The sequence below is a fragment of the Lemur catta genome, chromosome 15 (genome assembly GCF_020740605.2).
Source record: "Lemur catta isolate mLemCat1 chromosome 15, mLemCat1.pri, whole genome shotgun sequence".
Taxonomy (NCBI): domain Eukaryota; kingdom Metazoa; phylum Chordata; class Mammalia; order Primates; family Lemuridae; genus Lemur; species Lemur catta.
In genome coordinates this window covers 33,877,450-33,894,735 of record NC_059142.1, presented here as the reverse complement: position 1 = coordinate 33,894,735, position 17,286 = coordinate 33,877,450, and the positions used below count along the sequence as shown (strand labels likewise).

At 35.7% G+C, this 17,286-nt stretch overlaps 1 protein-coding gene across 8 annotated transcripts in view; it reads right to left on the bottom strand.

Moving 5' to 3' along the window:
- Positions 1–17,286, bottom strand: part of SPAG9 (sperm associated antigen 9) — a 132,973-nt gene that overhangs the window by 28,817 nt on the left and 86,870 nt on the right. For all 8 annotated transcript variants that reach the window (XM_045526945.1, XM_045526947.1, XM_045526949.1 and 5 more), the window contains 6 exons: positions 14,006–14,127; positions 6,314–6,371; positions 5,090–5,242; positions 4,565–4,616; positions 1,848–1,978; positions 75–131 (listed from right to left, as the gene is read on the bottom strand). In XM_045526945.1, the coding sequence (XP_045382901.1) occupies positions 75–131; positions 1,848–1,978; positions 4,565–4,616; positions 5,090–5,242; positions 6,314–6,371; positions 14,006–14,127 (573 nt within the window). The remainder of the gene's footprint in view (positions 1–74; positions 132–1,847; positions 1,979–4,564; positions 4,617–5,089; positions 5,243–6,313; positions 6,372–14,005; positions 14,128–17,286) is intronic.

The following is a 17,286-nucleotide window of genomic DNA, read 5'->3' as shown; positions in this document are numbered from 1 at the left end:
AATAAATTTTAACTGTAATCTTCTTGTCTCAAAGTGCTGTTTAAAGTCTTTTTTGTTTGTTTTTTAATACTTACAACTGCCAAATGCTTGACCTTTTTTTTTCTTGCATGGCTGGATTTTCTCGTGATGCCCTACGTCAAAAAAAAAAAACAAAAACAAAAACAAAAAACAGAAAGAAAGAAGGGAAAGGGAAAAGGAAAGGGAAAGGGAAAGAAAGAAAAACGAAAAGAAAAAGAATGAAAGAAAGAAATGCGTTATCAGTGAGGTGTTCTAGCTTTCTACCTGAAGAACAAGGGACCCAAGAAGTTCATGGGATACACAGAGGAGAGTCAACAATTAAATTCAGTAAATACTATAGTTACTTTGACCTACCATGTGTCAGTCAATCTGCTAAAGCTAATACTACCAAGATACATAAAATACCGTACTTCCCTCTAGAGCTCAGTCTAATGATTGAAGGTTGTTATCTGTGCTAGACAGATAGCCACTGTGACTGATAATATTTAAACATTTTTATTAAAAAGATATCCTCTAACTCTTCCGTTTATCAAAATATTGTCTTGTAAATCCCTGTCTTTATCTAAAAGTCATATCATCTGTACTCTCAGCTCTCACAAAATAGCCCGTAACTTTACCATTCTGATGGGTCACTTTTCACAGGAGTAAAACTTCTCTATCACTGAAAAGATGGACAGGGAAAGGAAAAGGATAAACTGGATTGACAGCTAATTCAAAATTTCAGGTAATAAGACATTCCAAACTGATTTAATAGGCAGTAAGAATTCTGCATCATGATCAGAGCTCCCTTTCCACTTCTTTTTTAAAGAACTAAATTTAAAACATCTTTTAATTCAATGAACAAGTTAAAAGTAAGCTACTATTTCCTTTCACTTGTTGACTACCACTTGGCTGCTAAAAGTTAAAAATAGCAATGAAAAGTGGAGTCTGCCTATATGCTTTCAGTTTTTAAAATACTTATTCAGTATTTATTTAATATCCATTAAATGATACAGTTAAGAACATACTTCTTAGTTTACTCGTTTCCTTATCCAATCTGATCTCCTTCCTCTTCAGCAGCTATAAACAATTACAATTATAGAAAATTGCAAAATGTGTTACACAAAATACTTCCTTCTAGTATGGCACTGGTAAAGGATCCATAAACTAATAAATAATGTAATCTTAAGAAAGTAAAAGCTGAAGGTTAGAAAATATGCTTATAAACTTAAAAACAATGTGTATTGTTATTGGTAAATCTGATGTGACAATCCAAACTCAAAAATACAGGTAAATTAGGGGGCAACTAATTTATAAATTTTTCATGAGCTCTTTCTAAATTAAAGTAAGGAATACTGTTACTAAGAATACGACCATTAGATGGCAGCATTAGGTGAGGTTTAAGATCCAATTGACTGAAAGATGTTAATGGAAGGTATACTTTGCATGAATAGTTTGAAAATAGGGAAAAAATTCAAGCAATAGTATTTCACAGGAAGACACTGAATAAAAATAATTTATTTTCCTGTGTTACATAAAAATTTTGATATTTTCCTGACATTACTGCAAAGGAAGTATCAATTTCTATTCTTTTGAAAAATGACCATCATTCCTAAATAATAACAATGGCTTTTTGGAGGTTGTGGGAACGTCCTCCAAGATCCCTTACTGGCCTAAAAGGCACCTACTTTGATTGTACTCTGTTCCTAATTCCAACTGTTACTTCAGAAAGTGTCTCCTAGTAAACAGAGAAAGTGGCTTGGACCCCCAAGGCATGACTCTAGTCCTGAGTGAAGTAATATTTAAACCTACAAACCAATAGTAGGAAAACACTCTAGAACTTCTCATACCGAATCATCTCTGTCCATCGAACAGCTTCTTGAAGCTCCATCAGTCTCTCTTTATACTGGTTTCTCTCCATGAGAACACGGGCCATTTCTACTCTAGTAAACCGCTTCCTCTGGGCTGTGGGAATATCACTCTATAATGATGAGAAGATGACAGATCACTCTGGGAGCCTATATATGTTTTTTGCTTATCTCAGACTTAAGCAAAATCTTTAGGCTTTTAAATATTCCTCAGTTACTAATCTAATAAATCACTTAAAGAAAAATGGCCTTATAGGAAATCAAGAAGGGGGAGGGGGAAAAAGGGAGGGGGTCAAAACCTGCCTAACAGGTACAATGAATACTACTTGGGTTAGGGGCACACTAATAGCCCTTACTTAAGCATTACAAAAGCTACCCATGTAACAAAAACATTTGTACCCTCCCTTAACATTTTGCAATTAAAAATTAAAATATAAAGCTACTACAAATAAGAAAAAAAGAAAAGAAAAATGGCCTTATAAAAATAGAATCGATAAAGAGATTTAGATAATTACGTATGACTGAAAAGATAAAAGGTAGGCAATTTAATTTCTGAATGTAAACACAGATATTTAAACATATTATAAAGGAATTACGAAGAATAAAGCATACAGATTTCAAACTAAAATCAAAAAATTTAACTGTTATCTATGTAGATTTAATATGTTCTTGTAAGTTCCACCTGGAAATACTGCTCTAACATTATTTTAAATTCATGTTCTATAACAACTGTCATTCAGAAAATAGTTACAAGTTAGTTCCAAAAGAGGTTCATTCATCTCAAACTACCAATCCATATATACACACCCAATGCCAGCATAAAGGGTAAACCTATTGCCTAGTTACCAAGGTACCCAACATATGAGTCAATACAACACCAACAGAAATACAACAAAATAGAGAGAACTATATTAATCAGAATTATTCTTAGAATAAAGGATGTGAATATGAGGTAACTACAGGGGTAAGACCCCAAAGGGGCATGCTCAAGTCTACTTTCTTCTGATGCTGATTTCTGAAGTCTTTTCTGGGGAAGAAGGTGGGTCTAACTGTAGAGTTTTTGTTTTGCTAAATGGAATATGTACATTTGGGATCAAAGCTGAAAGAGTTGGGACAGTAAGAAAGAGGCTAAGCTTAGCCTTCAGCAGTTTTCCTCCTTTGTTCTCCCGACACAGAATTTGGCCTCTCCTTTAAATAAAATGATAAAGGATCTTCAATTTGCAACACAGCAATCCCACTGCTAGGTATATACTCCGGGAAAACTATGGCTTCTATACATCTGGACACTTGTACTATCATGTTTGTAACAACAGCACTGTGATAGTAAAAAGCTGAAGACTAAATATACTAATACATTAACAGGAAAAAAGATACATAAATTATAAAATATTTATATAATGGGGTATCATAAAGCAGTGACCATGGATGAACTATAGCACTATATACTACAACATGAGTGAGTCTCAAAAACATACAACTGAGTAAAACAAGTCTCCAAGATTAAATACACCTATAGTATGAAACACAAAAACAATGAAAACTAAGCCATACTTTATAGAGATACATATGTTATATAATAAAACTAGTTTTTTTAAAGTTAAGCAAATGAGGCCGGGCGCGGTGGCTCATGCCTGTAATCTTAGCACTCTGGGAGGCTGAGGCAGGTGGATCGCTCGAGGTCAGGAGTTCGAGACCAGCCTGAGCAAGAGCGAGACCCCGTCTCTACTAAAAAAAAAATAGAAAGAAATTATCTGGCCAACTAAAAATATATATAGAAAAAATTAGCCGGGGATGGTGGCGCATGCCTGTAGTCCCAGCTACTCGGGAGGCTGAGGCAGTAGGATCCCTTAAGCCCAGGAGTCTGAGGTTGCTGTGAGCTAGGCTGACGCCACGGCACTCACTGTAGCCGGGCAACAGAGCAAGACTCTGTCTCAAAAAAAAAAAAAAAAAAAGTTAAGCAAATGATAAATATAGGATAGTGGTTTCTTCTGGAGGGGAGGAGCACAGAGTAGTTTCAATGTTTGGTAATTTTCTTGTTCTTAGATTGGATGGTAGGTATGTTCATAGTGTTAACTTATTATATAGTCTATTACTCACATATGTTACATATATTTTTGTATGTATCAAATATTATATTAAAAACACTCATTAAAAAAAAAAAAATCTCAAGCCTGACCTTTGACCTGCAAACACCCGATATAAAAATGATAGTCTAGCTATCAACAGAATTGACAATATGCTAATAATACTGGCAAGAAGTATGTATTTATTCTTTTGTATTTATGTATGTTGACAACAATATGGGCTAATTGGCTAGTACTAAAGTTTTAGACTTTATCTTTTTATGTTTAATACTATTAAACAATTTTTATTATTAAGCTTTCATATTTCTAAATCAAAATTTTAGACAAAACAATAGGAATGGAAAAAATCCCAAATATCTCAGTTGGTCCTTGAACTTGAACATGCAAACACAGATCTGAGCACAGAGATACAGAGGGAAAATGAGCAGGTCCCATATAGCTAGAAAGTAAGCTTGTGGATACCATGTAGAAGTATGAGCTATTCCACTCATGACTGTAAACATGTCTTCTGACTTTTTAAAATCTTTATAACGTTATATCCAAAGCTTATTTAGCAAGATTTTCCCAAAATACCAAAATGTGGTAAAGAAAAAAAGTCCAAAATTGTAAACCTACATCATCATCATCTTTTGCTTTTTGCCTTGCATCTTCAGCTTCTGCACGAGCTCTAGTGGGGAAAAAACAAAACATGTTATTTGAATTGAGTTCATCTTTTCAAAAAAATGAAAGAGTAGGTCAACAATTTTAACTACCACTAAAGGATTATTTTTCTTTTTCCAAACAGGGTATTTAGCTGCCTTTATTTAGTAGAATATTATCATAGCACTGTTTTCAGAAAAAAAAAAAAAAAATAACAGGTATTACAGAAAGCTGAGTGAAGGAAAATAATGAATGTTTTTAATTTCCTTATTATCAGAACAAAGACATTTGAACAATTCTCTAACTCTTTTCATGTCATGACAGATAGTCACAAAAAATCACAGGCTAGTAACTGGAGGGGCCTGCTCACAGCAGAGGCAATCAGCCAGGGAACTTCCAGGCTTGCGTGGGCTGAAGGCTTTTGTCTCAGAGTTACACCTGTAACCCTCTGTGGTACAACTGACAAAGAGTTTGGTTTAGAAAAACACAGTCAAAACTTACTTCCTAAGCTCTTCCTCTAATTCTCGGTTCTTTTCCTCTAGCTTCAGTTTGGCTTGTTTCACGGCCTCCAGTTCCCCTTGCAGCACATCTTTCTCACAGGTCAGTTCATCCACTTTTGCTATCAAATCATTCTTCACTACATTCAAAGCATTTCTAAGAAACACATATTTCAAGTGTGTCATTACAAATAAATATTCTTTTCATCTTTCAGCTTATTCCTTTGTAGACTAAAGTAATTGTACAGTCATAAAGCTGAATGACTGAATACTTCAAGACATTCTACCTGATGTTGCTCATAAAGGCAAAAAGAACATAAAGCAACTAAGATCTAAGTTATTGCTCTTCCCACTTATCAAACAAAGAATAAATGGATAAAGCAAGACAGACCACCAATTAATAAAAAGTCAAAATTAAGTAAGATTAACTTTAAAAAACAGCATTCATTATCTCAGGAGCAGAAAATAGGAAAAAAAAAGCATTCATAAGGCTACTATTATTAATAAGTTCTGAAAAGATATTACCCAATCAATAAAGTTATTCCTTGATGTTACCTTTAATAATTAGTGAGAAAACAGCCTAAACTGGAAAGTCTAGGTAGTCTACAGTGAAGGAAAAAAATCTAAGATCCAGTTCCTCTGGGTACAGTGGGCATAGGACCTCATTACAGCTACATTCTGTCTTGGATATATACAGATGTTCCAAAGTTGCTGTGACACAGCAAACTTGCAAAGGGACATGGTCACTTTTCCACATCACTGAGGACCTGTCCCGCTAAATGTGCTTGAGGGCCTAAGACTCCCCAGAGTGCACCCAAGAGCTTGTAGCTATGGAGGACAGCTCTGAAGAGGTAGGCCAGGTATGGATCGAAACATTTGTGCAGAAATAAAAAAAAAAATAGACACATCTCAGGGGAAGCAGCAAAATAAGTGTAGGACACATCCAGAAGATTAAGAGAAAGGCATGAATACTTGTGGAGTAGAAATAAGGTGAAGATCTGTGTGTCTGCAAAAAACAGCAATGAAACATACCCGTATCAGGGCAAGGTCGGTCCCACTACCTATTTGTGTGGGTGAATGTGTATGTGTAAACACATGCAGAGAAGGGGAGAAAGAGGGGGATGAAGACTGCATGAGTGCTGTGTTAAACTGATGAAATGCCATTGACTTGGACAAGAAGAAAATTCTGTACCTTTTGTTCCTTTTAAAAATCTCATATAGAACTTACTTGGTTTCCAACAGTTGTGTATTTTCTAATATAAGATTCTCAACTTCACGACCCATTCCTATCAAAAGAAAAAGGATAAAGACTTTGAAAACAAATTTATCAAAAATTAGATATATTTATAATATAATAAGCTATAATCACATATTTTATTTTAGAAATTTTATCTGTCCTTTAGTAATCTTATTTTGCCTATAATTTCATTTCACATATCTACTTGTATGGATTACAAAATTATAAATAATTATGCATCACAAAACAAACCTAAAGACTTTGTTGGCTAACTATTTATATCCGTTAGTCTATATTTTATTTTTCATAGACAATATTTCAAAAGTATCAAGACTTTTCTGCCAAATATTCTAACAATATTCTAGCATTACTTAGGAAAAAAAAGAACAGCATTAATATGGATTAGAAATTGTTCCCAAATCACAGTCGATATTGTAGGCTTTTGCCTAAAAATTAGATCTTATTAACAGAGAACAGGCAGAAACAAGGCCAAAGAAAGACAGAACCCCAAGGCAGATGAAACCTTACCAAAGAAATTATGGTCTTAAAGCCCATGCATTCCATGTAAAGCAAAAACAAAGAACAAGAAATGTTTTATGTAAGAAACAGCATGAAAACAGATTATTAATCTATAAAGTTTTATGCATGATATGAAAAACATCTGGAATCACAATGTTATGATTTAATGCATAATGATGTGCAAAAGACAGAAACAAAGATGATTTCCTTCATTTGTAAGGATGCTCTCTAATATACCTAAAAAATGCTTCACCAACGCTTTCTTACAACAAAATTGAATATAATTAGACTGAAAACCCAAAATCAATACAAACTTTCCTTCAAAGTGTCACTTAAGAAATAATATTCAGTTGTTAGTTTTAGAACTGTGTTTAATATTTTAATGAGTGCTGTAAGATAGGCATAGAGAGCATTCAATGCAAGATCTAATGGAATTGTCCCTAGAGAGAATAAAGCTATTTAATTTGCTTCTCATAAAAAACTAAAGAAATGAAATAACACACTAAGGAATATCACTCAGCAAACAAAAAAACAAAGCAAAACAAAACAAAAAACCCCACCACTCCATCATCATTCCAAGAAATTGTGAGCTAATGTTGGAAAATCACATACAATGGGAGAAGTAATATTGATAACCCAGGTAAACAAGAAGGAAATATTTCTAAAGAAAACTACATAAGGCAAAAGAGTTAACGTGTCCCTTTATTTAAAAAAAGTAATATTCCAATTGATTTAAAAATTATTTAAAACAAACAAAACCAACCCAAGAATGCTAAAACTTTATTTAGTGTTCACAAATGGACTTATGTTTTGTATTATAATTTTCTCAAATATTCTCAAAGACCAGGGTACATCTACCAGGAAGAATTAAATATCGGAAATAGTAGCTTATTTAATCATCTGTGTATACTCCACAAACTAAAAAAAATAAATAAAACAAAACTTTTTTTAAAAGTTTCCAAATTCCAACTCCAAAATGATTTCTAGCAAGATATTTGCTTTAAACACTAATGTTGACTTTTTAATAAAGTTATAGAGACAGAAGAAATAGAGTTTAGACTGGCCGAAAAAAGTTTATATAATAACTGTTTGCAATATACTCTCAAGCATTTAGATGAGCATAAAAGCTAAAAATACATGTAGGGCAAAAAAAAAAAAAAATAGTTGAGCAGAAAAAAATGATGAGAAAGCACTAAATGAGAACAGCAGCCAAGAACACCTAGCTTAAAAAGCAGTAACATTATTCAAAAGCATACACACCAGAATATTCCCCTAGGTAAGCAGCCCAAGAGAAAAATGAATGAGAATCTCAATTAGATTATTTTCAGAAAGCAAGAACAAAACTCATTTATCTTAAAATGAGAGAGAGAAGACAAAGAAATTGAAAAGATGTAGAGAAACCATTAACTAAACACAATAAAGTATGAATATTAATAGGAAAAACCTGGAATCTGTACTATATGAGAAACATATCCTATAGCATAGTTTCTAAAGTTTATGTTAAATTTACAAATTCCCAGTGAATAGTTCTCTATAATATCCGATCAATAAGATTATCCAAAATGTTCATTTTGAAAAGTACCAATAAAAACAAACTCATTACAACTATAAGAAAAACATAATTTCAAGTGGCCTCATTTCTATTCAAGACTTACGCCCAACATAAACTTAGATCTAATATATTTGGAAAAGTTACCTACTAAAAACAAGCAAAAAAACCTGCCTGGCAGTTCCTAAAATCTTATTAGTCTCATTTGCATTTTAGTACCAATTCTCAAGCAAGTTCCATAGATGGGTTTCAGAGTTACCTGGCAATCGCTTGAGAATGTATATACCACTTTATCCAGTTCTATACGTGCATTTTTCCAATGGTATACTGCTCTCTTACAAATTCTCTTATAAAGGATTTTTAATCCCAAAAGGTAAAGAATCACAGATTTAGAGGTGAAACAAAAGTGTCAGAACTATTTAGTAACCCCATCCCCTTAGTTGCTACACGCTAAAGACGCAACAGTAAAAGCAAAAGACATGGTTGTCTTGGCCACATTAAGCTTATTGTCTATCCAGGGAGACAGGTACATAAAAAATGACAGTCAACTGTAAAGAGCAACATAATAAAATGCAGTGCCACGAGAATACTTTCAGGGACAACTGAGCTTTAATTAGAGGATCAAGGCAGAATCCCTGGAGGATGTATCATTTAAGCAGTGGCAAGAAATATAGATATATACATATATTTAGGAGAGGGAACAAAACACGCCTTGGTGACTGGTTGTGAGGGAAGAGTGAGAGGTCTCGGATGGAGAGATGAGTGGATGGCAAGGCTACTCATTCACTGAGAGTACATGTTGGTGCAAGAACAGCCTTGGGGGACAGGACAATAAAGATGACAAACTGAGTTTCAGGCATGTCAAATGTAAAGCCCTACAAATCATCTTAGGCGTGTCTAGCAGGCAGTTTGGAAATAAGTCTGGGACTTCAGAAAAAGATCTGGGGTGGAGATAAAAACTTGGGAGTAGTTACTCATGAAAACCAAGAAACAATGAGAGCAAATATGGTATTCAAAACAAAGAAGGCCTAGGATAGGAACACAGGCTGTAGATCCTGCTAAGCTGATTGAAAAGGAAGAGTCAGAGGTAAGAAAAGATGCAGGCAAGAGTAGTATCACAGAAACCCAGCAAAGAGAGTTTTAAAGACAAATGCTATTGAGAAGTCATGTGAAATAACTGAAGGAACCACTGGATATAGCAAATAAGAAGGTTATTTCAGGCAAGCTGAGTATGGGGGAGAATGTCAAATTGTAGTAGGATGAAGAGCAAGTAGGACTGGCAAAGTCCTGCCAGTTAAGGTAGCCACACTTTAAAGAAGTCTATTTTGTTCACTGACCTATCGCAAGTATCTGTAACAGTGCCTGGCTCATAACAGACACCTCATCAACATTGTTGCATAACCGTAGTCCCAGCTACTCCAAAGGCTGAGGCAGGAGGATTACTTGAGACCAGGAGTTTGACACTAACCTGGACAACATAGCAAGACCCTGTCTCACACACACACACACACAAAATATTGTTGCATAAAGGCCTGACTAGAAGTGGGAGGTGTGTGAGTGATGGGTAGGCAGTGGGGATACTGGGTCAGAGGAAGGCAGTATTTTTATTTTTAAATGAAAAAACCTAAACATGTTTAAATGATAATGGAAAGAAGTCAACAGAGATGCTGAAGTTAAAAATACATGAGATAATTAAGGGGAAAAAATCTCAAGAGCAGGACGTTTGAATGTATGATTTCCAAGTTCTAGAATGTGGCCATGGGGAATGAGTGACTAAAGTAAATGGAGAATGGGTCACTGAAAATAAGAAACTCAGGGGATGAGACACCAATCAAGATAAAGGACAGGGCCAGGTGCGGTAGCTCATGCCTGTAATCCTAGCACTCTGGGAGGCCGAGGCGGGTGGATCGCTCGAGGTCAGGAGTTCTGAGACCAGCCTGAGCAAGAGCGAGACCCCGTCTCTACTAAAAATAGAAAGAAATTATCTGGCCAACTAAAAATATATATAGAAAAAATTAGCCGGGCATGGTGGCGCATGCCTGTAGTCCCAGCTACTTGGGAGGCTGAGGCAGGAGGATCGCTTAAGCCCAGGAGTCTGAGGTTGCTGTGAGCTAGGCTGACGCCACAGCACTCACTCTAGCCTGGGAAACAGAGCGAGACTCTGTCTCAAAAAAAAAAAAAAAAGATAAAGGACAAATGTTGGGATTACCTCTTTTAAATTATTAAAATCAGAAAAATGTGATCTCAGTACTGAATCCATGTAAAATGATTAAAAGAAAGTAATACCCTGCAACAAGAGAAAGGTTTTATAATAATATGGTAATGAGAAAAATGAATGAGTTATAGAAGTGGACTGTGTACTTATCCTTGGCCTTTATCAACCCAAAGGCCATCAAGGAATCTTGGGGAACAATTTTGTTGGCTTAACTATATTCTATTTCATGAGTATTACCTCAAATTGATATCACTGAATTATACAGAAGAGAAGCCAAGGAACAAATATGTTCCTTGAAAACTTCATTTAACATCTTTGACCAGCTGGACGAGGTGGCTCCTGCCTGTAATCCTAGCAGGCTGAGGCAGGAAAATGGCTTGAGTTCAAGACTAGCCTGAGCAAGAGTGAGACCCCGTCTCTACTAAAAATAGAAAAATTAGCCGGGTGTGGTGGCACATGTCTGTAGTCCCAGCTACTCGGGAGGCTGAGGCAGGAAGATCGCTTGAACCTAGGAGTTTGAGGTTGCTGTGAGCTAGGCTGACGAACTGCACTCTAGCCCGAGTGACAGAGCAAGACTTTGTCTCAAAAAAAAAAAAACAAACAACAACAACAAAAACCCAACCCTCCCCCAAAAATATCTTTGACTAAAGGTATTCATGCAGATGTAAGTCACTAAACTTAAGGTAATAAAATACTCTAATCTGGAATATTCTAAAAATAAATATATCAACATCTTCAAAATGGAAAAGATAGTTTTTTTCTGGAGACAGAGTCTCGCTCTTTTGCCCTGGCTAGAGTGCCATGGCGTCAGCCTACCTCACAGCAACCTCAAACTCCTGGTCTTAAGCAAGCCTTCTGCCTCAGCCTTCCAAGTTGCTGGGACTACAGGCATGCGCCACCATGCCCGGCTAATTTTTTCTATATATTTTTAGTTGTCCAGATAATTTCTTTCTATTTTTTAGTAGAGATGGGGTCTCGCTCTTGCTCAGGCTGGTCTCGAACTCCTGACCTCGAGCGATCCTCCTGCCTTGGCCTCCCAGAGTGCTAGGATTACAGGTGTGAGCCACCGTGCCCGGCCAAAAAGACAGTTTTGAGTCTATTTCTTGTCTTCAAAGTGGAAAACTAAAGCATCAAGATTTTGCTTTTAATCTATTACGCTTAATATTTTCTGACTTTCAGAAAACACCTGTCCCCTAAAGAGACAGGATCTCACTCTTTCACACAGGGTGGAGTGCCATGGTGCAATCATATTATAGCTCATTGTAAACTTGAACTTCTGGGCTCAAGTGATACTCCTGCCTCAGCCCCGGAGCAGCCGGGACTATAGGTGCACATGCCCAGCTAATTTATTTTTGTGTAGACATGGGGTCTATGTTGTCCAGGCTGGTCTCAAACTCCTAGCCTCAAGTGATCCTCCTACCTCAGCCTCCCAAGGTGCTGGGATTATAGGCATGAGCCACCGCACTGGACCATTTCTAATTCCTTTTTTTTGTTTTTTATTTCAAAGTATTACGGGGTACAAATGATTTTGGTTGCATGGATCGCTTTTATGATGCTAGAGTCATGGTTATAAGACCCTTCCTAATTCTCCTCACTACTGGATTATGAGGCAACATAGTATACAAATCGTATTCAGAAGTACTTCATTCCTTTTTTTAAATTTTTAACTTTTTTTTTTAAGGCTAATCAAGTGAAGCAGTGGGAGTGGAGAACGAACAAAGGAAACTGTAACTGGTTGTGATCAATTAGTTGTAAAGACCACTGCACTTGGACCAGCCAGTACTTCATTCTTATTAATATAAAGAGGCAGCATAAAAGAATTTTGGGAGATGCTGTATGTTGATTCTGGTGGTGGTTACACAACTCTATGCATTTGTCAAAACTCAAGAAATTGTACATCAAAAAGAGTGAATTTTACTATACTGAATATAAATTTTTAAATTCTTCTAACATTATTTGCACCTGTCCCTCAATTTTGCCAGGGAGCCAGTTTCTTAAACCAATTAAATCTTAAAAGAAACTTTTCATGTGCAATTTGATGTTAACAAAAATTAAAGTATACATTTAAATGTAAAAATGGAGTATTCCTGAAGAATTAATCTTTCCTAGCCCTCCTTAAGAAATGTAATTCACTCAATTTCTTCCACAGTTTCACTTAGACTTTAATAGTGGCAGTCCATTTATGTCTAACTAGAAATAATTATATATACATAGTTTCAATCTCTTCTACTCGATAGACCTTGAGACACAACTTGTGTTTCCTTCTAAAAATATTTAACAACATAATTGGCAATCAATGAATTTAACATAAATTAATGGAAGCAATGTCACTCTATATTCATAAGAACTTTGTGACAAAGAGTACCTTTTGAGAACAGTGTAGGCTGTACTATAATTACACTAATAAGTGCAAAATGCTTTTGTAGTCCAGTATCTATTCTAAAGGCATAAATGTTTAATTCTATATAGTTTTTAATTTCTTAGGATCTTAAGTTTTAAGAAAGGTATACCAAAGCTAATTCACCTTAGTAAGAATCATATAATTACTGCTGACAGGAACTTTAGAGATTACCTAGAGCAGGCACTGGTAAACTTTTTCTGTAAAGGGCCAGATGGTAAATATTTTAGGCTTTGGGGGCCATATGATCTCTGCCACAAACTACTCAACTCTGCTGCTGTTGGGCAAAAGTAGCCACAGACAATAAGTAAACAAATGAGGGTGGCTGTGTTCGAATAAAACTTTACTGACACACACACAGGTCAGCTGGATTTGGCCCATGGAGGCACAGTTTGCCAGACCCCTGAACCAGAGTCCAGGTCCTTCATTTTACACAAGAAGAAACCAAGGTCCAGAAAGGTTAAGCTATTTGGTAAAGGTCACCAGCCAAACAGCAAGAGTCAAATACAGTATTCTTTTCAAACCATGTGTTCTTCAACAACGCAAACTTTAAAGTGATTATATTTCCCACAGAGCTAAAACATAATAATCTGTGAAAGCTCAGAAAAATAAAGTGTTATAATTTTTTAATTAAGGTCAACAGAATTTAATGAAATTTATTTAAGCCAGGAACTAACTATCCATCAATCCAAACACACACACACCACTGTGTTCCTATGTATAATATCTGTCTTGGAATACTGCAGAAGTTCAATAAATTATGTTATACGAATTCAAAACACATACTTAAATGCAATTCAATTTTAGGCATATCCATATGTGAATATGCTTCCATTTAAAACTTTCATGATCTCAAAAGAATATGTTCCCAGTAATTACCTAAAAGGGCAATAACCCTGTACCACTGAGCAGTTGAAGACATTTTAAAGGAATTTTCAATTAAATAATTTTTAAAATCTATTTTTAAAACAGTATGATACTTCTTCAGATGAGCTGCCATACCTAGTAAATCTGCTCCTTCATCCACATCTCCAATTAGGCCTGAGCCCGCTGAAGACAGTTCTTCAAAGAGAGATTCTGTATTGCGATCAAAAGCTTTGTTCTCTATGCCTTTGGTGGGAGTGCTATGCAACAAAAACAACAAAACCAAATCAACAAATTAGAAGGACTTTTTTTTCTTTATTTTTTTTATTTCAGCATATTATGGGGAGAAGGACTTTTTTGACAGTTTAAAATGAATACAGTGGGCTAAGCTACAAAGGAATTTCCTACCTATATAATTTACATTTACTACAAAATATAATTTTAAAAGATTCTCAAAGGTTTCCTAAGGAATTCTCAATAAGCTCCACAGAGATAACTGGTACAGAAATTACAGAATGTTTTTGTTGTGAGATCCCAGCAAACACAATAAGGGCGGCTACTTTGCTCTGTACTAGGTGCTAGTCTAAGTGCTTTCCATAGATTACCTATTTAATATCATAACTACTATAAAAAGAAGGTGCTGCTATAACCCCGATTTTACAGATGAGGAAACTAAAGAGGTTAAGAAACATGCTTGCCAAGATCATTCAGCAAATGAATGGAAAAGGCAGGATTCAAACCCAGGTCATTTGGTTTCAGAATCTTTGATCTTAACTACCATGTTATATGTTGTCTGGTATAATTTAGCATGGCTTTTTAATTTTTCTTTGAAGAACAATTGTTTTAAGGACAATTTGACAGCATCTATTAAAATTTAAAATGCAAATACCTACTGACCCAAGAATTTTATGCCAAAAAATCCTACAAAAACCTTGTCACAAGAAGGCAATTATGTATGTAAAGGATGGTCAGAGTAGCATTTTAATACTGGCAAAAAATTGAAATGACCTACGTGACCATTAATAGGTGACAGATGAAATAAGTTACAGATATAAAGTTAAAGTTTTTAACTTTATGGTTAAAAACATTAAACTAGAACTTTATAAACTAAAGAAACTCATTACACTAAAGATTTTTTTTTAAAAAAAACAAAGTTGTAAAGCTGTATATTGTAAGCCCTTTTTTATAGGAGCATGGAGGGGTATGGGGAAGTGTGTATGTTTGTGCCTCAATGCTATTGTAACAGAAAAACTCTGTACAGGATTTCCAGTTAAACACTGTAAACTGAACATAGTAATTTATCACCTAATAAGTAATTCTGAAACCTAACTAAAATAACAGTTAAGAAATTAAAAAGGTATACATCTAAAAGGGAATAGAAAAAGAAATTAGAGCAGATGAAATGTGAACAAAATTCTGTAAGATGGAAAACAGATGGACACACAGTAGAAACTGATTTAACAGACCAGAGAAAGCTGAAACCTAAGCCACTGGGGGTTAGGGAAGAGGTCAGTATGCTGCCAGATCCCTGAAAGGCCTCAGATTTCAAAGTATTAGCAACTTGGGAGACAGCATGCCAGGCAGACACGAACCAGGGATGGGATAAAAGACTACAACGAGAGGCAGGATGAGAGCTAGATGCAATCCTCCAGGAGAGGGAGATCTCCCTTCTCTCAGCACAGCTCCCTGAACAATGGAAGCCATGTTTAAATGTTACAGGCAGGAAACCGGAGAATCAGCGTTACCTACTTAAGTATGAGGAAAACAGCCAAAGAACATCAAGCCTCTATTATAAAACAGCCCAAAACAAAAGAGAACATGTGTGACACGGGCACTAAGAACAAAAAGAGATAATGCAGGCAGCAGCAGCAAAACACAAACACAAACCTTAATGTTTTTTTCAGAATAAATGTTGTTTCCATAAAAGAACAGCAGGATGATATAAAAAATAACCAACCAAGAAAAAGAAAAAAACTTAGAGAAACAAATCAATGATGGTTTAAGGAAATCTGTCAGAAATTAGAACAAAAGTAGAAGAGATGGAAAAAGGGGGGGAAAAGAAATTTTGAGGATCAGTCCAGGATTTTCAACATATACCTAACAGGCATTCTAGAATGAGAGTGGAAAAAACAAAAATAGGAAGAAAGAGAATTTCTTAGAACTGGGAGATATGGATTTTCAGATGAAAAGACTTACTTCGTGTAAGAAGATACAAAAGAAGACTCCTACGTAGACCAAGCATAGCATCATGAATTTTTTAAAAAGAAAAAAGGGGGGGGAGGGGAGATAAAGTTTTTTTTGTTTTTTTTTTTTTTTTGAGACAGAGTCTCACTCTGTTGCCTGGGCTAGAGTGCTGTGGCATCAGCCTAGCTCACAGCAACCTCAAACTCCTGGGCTCAAGCAATCCTCCTGCCTCAGCCTCCTGAGTAGCTAGGACTACAGGCATGCACCACCATGCCCGGCTAATTTTTCTATATATATTTTTAGCTGTCCATATAATTTCTTTCTATTTTTAGTAGAGACGGGGTCTCGGTCTTGCTCAGGCTGGTCTCGAACTCCTGAGCTCAAACAATCCACCCGCCTTGGCCTGCCAGAGTGCTAGGATTACAGGCGTGAGCCACCACGCCCAGCCTAAAGTAAAGATCTTAAAAGCTTCCAGAAAGTATATATAAATAAGTGAGAAAGAACCCAAATGGCACCAACCTGAACTCAACATGACAAATGAAGCAATGTCTTCACAATTCTGAAAAGTTTTCAAACCTATAATTCTATATCTAACCAAACTATCAAACGTGTCTTCAAATGACATTTGTCACACTCAAGTTGATAGTTCTCAAAAAATTTTACTTGTCATCCACCTTTTGCTCAAAAAGCTAGTAAAGATGTGTTCTGTGAAACAAAGGCATAAATCAAGAAGCAAGAAGATGTGGGATCCAGGAAACAGGTGATACAACAGAAGAGAGAGGTGAAGAGAATACCCGGGGTGATAGTGAGGGCATATTCCAGAATCAGAGTAAATATGACAAGTCTAGATTGGAGCATGAGAATAGAAGGCCACAGGAGAGAGAGCCCTAGGAAATAGACAGGTTTCATGTTTGGTCATACTGAAGATGTTTACTAATTCCAAAAGAGAACACAATGTTATAAAAGAAAGGAAATATAATTATAGTATATTCTGTCGTTAAGCTGTGATTAATATTTACAGAGTCACAATGATATAGACAATGAGTATTAGTTTAACAAAATTAAGATATAATGATACTGGCAGGATGAAAGAAAGGATGGTAGTTGAAGGAATTATGTCCTTTTTACCTTCTACCATAGAAAGTCAAGAGCTAATGTCTCAGCCTTTTTCAACCAGGATTCCTCATTTGATCCAGAGCACACAGAAAATGATTTGAGTGACTACTTTCTCAATT